This window comes from Silene latifolia, chromosome 10 (genome assembly GCF_048544455.1).
Source record: "Silene latifolia isolate original U9 population chromosome 10, ASM4854445v1, whole genome shotgun sequence".
NCBI lineage: Eukaryota > Viridiplantae > Streptophyta > Magnoliopsida > Caryophyllales > Caryophyllaceae > Silene > Silene latifolia.
Window position 1 is genome coordinate 54,844,606 of NC_133535.1, and position 5,142 is coordinate 54,849,747.

Genomic DNA, 5,142 nt, shown 5'->3' on the forward strand with positions numbered 1-5,142 from the left:
AAACTTCCGTCATAATGTCGTTACTCCTATCTGTAATTAGATGAGTAATTGAGCAGGCCATGCTATTTGTGTTTTATTTTTTAGGTATTAAATGTTAGTTTATTAAATAAAATACGGATTTATGAATTAGATGATGAAGTGTTAGTGTAATAGATAAAAAAAAAAAAGCATCACAAGTCATAGGAGCAACATCGTTATGAGGAAAGTTTGCCAAATGGTATTCTTTTTTTTTTTTTTTGGTGTTGACCAGGAGTATCCCCTACCGACAGTTGGGGCAATCGTCTTCGAAATACTGAAGGCAATTTAATGGGTTGACCCCTTCCAAGTTTGGCTTTTTCATTCGCAAGAGTCAGCCAAATGGTATTCTGGGAAAGAAAAAGGTGAACACATGAGGTACCATATGTAGAAACTTAAAATTAGGGGTACTATGTGTAATCTGTCAAAGTTCAAGGATACCATGAGAAATTTCCAATATTATAATGATATAGTTAATTAAATTTTCCATTTAAAAGAGAGATATCCGTACCAATAAAAGAATAAAGGGAGTATTATTTTTTAATTATTAATTTATCGCCACGTCATCAAACTTAACGTCCATTTAACAGCCTTTACATTAGGGGGTACCATGGGCACAAAAATGGAACCTTAAGGGTACCATAGGCAGATTCTTAAAAGTAGGGGTAACATGGTAAATAAGACAAAATTAAGGTGTACCACGAGAAGTTTCCGTATTTCAGTTATGATAAAAAAAATAGAAGAAAAACAACGTACAAATATTAATGGAGAGTACTTGATCATATTATTAAATATAACTATTAGATATAATGAGTAGTAATTGTCCGTATTCGGTACTCAGGATCTGGTTGGACGTCGAACTAAGTGAAAAAAAAATGGTGTAATTCTTAATATGTTATTTGTCCCACATTGAAAAATAATGTAGGTTTGATTAATATACTATGTATAAATAGTAGAATTGTCTCACATCGGAAAAATAATTCAGGTTTTGTAAATATATTACTTATAAATAGTAGAATTGTCCCACATCGGAAGATTAGTATAAGGTGGTGTGATTATATGATTATAAATAGGAGTCAACCCACGTATTTATTAATCTTTCATTTTTTTTAAGGATTATTTCATAACAATAATCCATCCTATTGGTGGTATGCAATAATCACTCCATTCTATCAATAATCTCAATTAAATCCAACCTAAGCACCATACCTTCTAATAACGAACCAGCTGTGTATCAAATAAACCAAGTACGTGATTCATCACTTGATAATATTACACATAAACATCAGATATACCAGGTAGGTTGTCCAAAAACTATCAAATATTCCAACAAAACTTAAAAAAATATCAGATGGTTCGTTATTAGAAGGTATGGTGCTTAGGTCGGATTTAATTGGAATTATTGATAGGATGAAGTGATTATTACAGACCACCAATATGATGGATTATTGTTATAAAATAACCTTTTTTTAAAGAGATATATTAATAATAGTATGTAAACAAATGATTAGACATAAAATGTAAACATTAAACCGTCTTTTTCATCATAACTAAGTTAATTATCCCGTTGCAACGCACGTGCATTCAAACTAGTGAGTAATACTTCAGTCATTTTAACTATAAAACGAATATTTCCGCCTTAAACAAGAATTTATGCCCCTAAACAGCCTCGCGAGAAAAGGTAAATACGATGAGTTGCTCGTATCAGTAGTCGACAATCACCCTCGCACAGGTAAGACCCGCGATAACTTATATCACAATAAACTATGTGACAAGCAACTCAGACAATGCCGGTAATAAATAGCAGAACAGGCAACCGGAATAAACTGGAGGGGAAAAAACCATCTTCAACATGAGTAAAAACAAAAAAAAGAAAATGCACTAAACTAAAAGGAACTTAAAATTTGAGAAACCAAAGTACTAGTACAGAATCAAAATTATTGACATGATATCTAGGGAAATCTCCAATGTCACCACTAGTCTTTTTGGGAAAATCTCATATAAAGGCAACTGCAGGGCAACACAAGTAATCAATAAGATTTTCCGCAATGGATTAAGCTACCACACCCAAGAAAGAGCCCGAATATTGCTGCACTTCCAACTGTAGTTTGCCCAATGTACCTGATCTTCAGTAATCCTGGAATCTGCACAATTCAGACAAACTCCATTGACCTAGCGAAATGATGATATCATGAAATAAGCTCACAGTATTCTTTCTGTCACAAAAGGGTTTTTATGAAGATTATTGTTATCAGTAACACTGTACAACAAGTTCAGAGCCACAGTTTTGTTCAAAACAAATAAAGAAAACATGACGGGCTAGAATTAGCAACTTTAAGATCCCGCAACAATAAAATAATATAGTTTCTCCATAAATATTAGTACCCAAGCTGCTACTTCTTGATCTTGACCAGTTAATATTTCTAGTTATGGTTCTCCCAATGCCCCTAGAGAACGAAGTTTCAGTGTATAGCCTCTAGATCTCTAGAAGATCCTCAACTGCTTATAATAAACAGATGTGCCTATTAGTCGGTTAAGTTACATTATGCAAAGCCTTTTATGCAAGAGACGGACTATAATGATCACTTACAAAGATATTTTGGCAACGACAACTGGTAATTCAGAAATAGCGATAACACTAATGATATTTACGCAACATTATCTATGATACATACAGATTACAGAGTATTACTTTCTGATAAAAGACCGGCAAATGGTAAAATGGGGGTATTTGCAATAATTAAAATGGGGTCTTATTTTTACCCCATTGCAAAGTATTTAAGTGTATGTAACTACAAACATAAAAAATCAAGTCAGGTTTAGACGTTTAATAATTAACACACAAATGGCAAATGTTTTTAAATCGTAGCCCCATTTCTGTCAGAAACATCGTGACCATCCACAACCTTGCAGACAATAACCTGGTTTCTGGTCCACATAAGTTCCAGCTCAGGTCCTTTAGGTTGGGTCACCTTTGTCAGTTGCAGTTGCACATACAGAAAGAAAGGCTGACAAACAGGTTTACTAGAATGTGTCCCTTAAACACATAATGAGGCCAATTTCAAGGAAAATAAGTACGTGGTGCTGAACAAAAACTGTGTATAAAAATGAGCATAAAGAGGCACATTGTTCCGAATCATACAAGGAATCATGAAGTAAACAACAATTTCAGATACAGAAATATGAATGTAATTCCAAAGTGGAGCTCCCACAAACCCGGAATACAATAGTTCAGACTTCAGACATAGAATTCAACATGGTTTTCTATGTGAGAAATCTGACAGAGAAGATCATTGGAAGTAGAAAGACAAATTTCAATGAGACAATCATGTAATCACATGGCATTAAGAAAGTCAAGTGTTTCAACTAATGTTCTAACTACATTTTAGACAGCATTCCAGTTCCTCTAAGCACCCAGGTAAGGCAGGACAAGGTGGTTGGATGTCCGCAACATGAACCTTAGGCTAAAAGATCACAGAGACTATTTCTGATGATCAACAGTGGAAATTGGAAACTCAATTGACAAATTCATCAAGTAACTAGTACACATCATAGAAAGCCCATTTAATTTAAAACAACAAATTACTTTGCTATGAGGAAACATTAGAGAAAAAAATGCATCTCAACTAGAAATATTCCAAAGGGATTCTAGTCATGCAATAACCTAGATGCATAAAGTAAGAGTTTGGAGATCAAACCTTGGACCTCACTGCTTCGTAAGTCCCATAAACAGCACCTGTACATGAACAGAAAATTTAAAAGTTAATGATTCCATATGAAAAAGCTGTTGAAAAAGTGAAGGAACGTAGTTTATTTCTATAAATAAACCCTAACCGGACATCCACACAAACAAAATATCATAGTAGCATTAGATTACAGCTTGAACTGGGTTTAGTTGTTCTTAAGCTACTTACACGAAGGAAAGCTAACTAACATACAAGATGCAGTCATATTAACTCATGTCTCTATCATATCACACAGCTATTTAACTCATGTTTCATCATATCACAATTCACAACCACATTTCACATTATCTTGAACCAGCCCAAACACAAAGGAACAATCAGGAGGTCCTGCTTCTTTGTCATCAGTTGAACAAAGTCATGAAACAATTTGGCGAATGTCTACAGGTATTTCCGGCATAAAAGCGAGATAGGTTCTAAACCTAACACTGCTGCGGTGATTGGGGTCGATAAAAACGAAACCGATACTATCCTACCCTAATTCGCTTAATTTGTCAAGAATAATGTTAAAACATTGAGGGTAAATAATCCAAGTCTTTGAATGAAAACAATGAAATAAGTAACTAATGAATCACCAAAACATTAAATTAAAGCAAGTAAATAAAATCAGAAAATCAATGTATATAAACTAAGTAATTAATTAATTGGATAAAAGTTGGGATTTTGAAAAGTGAAGAAAGAGAAACAGACCGACGGCGCCGCCAACAGCACCACCGACAGCAACACCGGCGCCGACTCGAGCAAGACAACTATCTCTCGCCATTAATCAAGCTTCTTGTTTCTTTGATTCAACACTTTTTCAACTGCCACCACAATCTTGTATTATTAGGGTAAATATATATATACGGCCACTTTTAACTTGTATTTGGGGGTCTTTCTTGTCGCAAAAGCCAATTTCTTTGCCTTTTACTTTTACTTCTTATCTTTCCATTTCACCCATTTTAACTTCCAATTCTTCGATCCGTAAAACGGGTCAAATAACCCTCAATTGTATAGAAGGAAGTATGGAACAACTTTTGCTAATATTAATACATTTTATTTTTATCTTATATGTGATATTTGACCCGTCTTAAGGTCATGAGGGATATCCCGTCTTAAATAAGAACTAGTTTTCTTGCCCGTGCGTTGCACGAATATTAAAATAATGTGTGATAAATTTCACAATAAAATGGAATATAGACATAATACATCATTCATGTCTTAGATTTTATGTATGCCGTATGACCAACAAATAATTCCCGTTAACATAATATTGACATAAGAATAAAAGAGTGTTTGATTAATCAAATACTTTTTTTAAGAAAATAAAACCTATATGAAGTTTATATATATGATACTTGGACTGATAGTTTTTAGAATTTGTTCATTAATACCTGTTTGTTTT

At 33.7% G+C, this 5,142-nt stretch overlaps 1 protein-coding gene across 1 annotated transcript; it reads right to left on the bottom strand.

The window, feature by feature from the left end:
- Positions 1-1,795: 1,795 nt before the first annotated feature.
- LOC141605638 (uncharacterized) lies at positions 1,796-4,606 on the bottom strand. The gene is made up of 3 exons (XM_074424500.1): positions 4,449-4,606; positions 3,714-3,751; positions 1,796-2,159 (listed from the first exon to the last, which is right to left on the bottom strand). The coding sequence occupies exons 1-3, from the start codon at positions 4,519-4,521 to the stop codon at positions 2,046-2,048; spliced, it is 225 nt and encodes a 74-aa protein (XP_074280601.1). The 5' UTR covers positions 4,522-4,606; the 3' UTR covers positions 1,796-2,045.
- Positions 4,607-5,142: the final 536 nt, after the last annotated feature.

Bases quoted from the DNA above. Each gene is read 5' to 3' on its own strand.
- LOC141605638 (XM_074424500.1), bottom strand. From the start codon at position 4,521: ATGGCGAGAGATAGTTGTCTTGCTCGAGTCGGCGCCGGTGTTGCTGTC. The intron at 3,752-4,448 runs GTCTGTTTCTCT...GTTCATGTACAG, and splicing joins TGCTGTTGGCGGCGCCGTCG to GTGCTGTTTATGGGACTTAC. The intron at 2,160-3,713 runs GTTTGATCTCCA...TGAATTGTGCAG, and splicing joins ACGAAGCAGTGAGGTCCAAG to ATTCCAGGATTACTGAAGAT.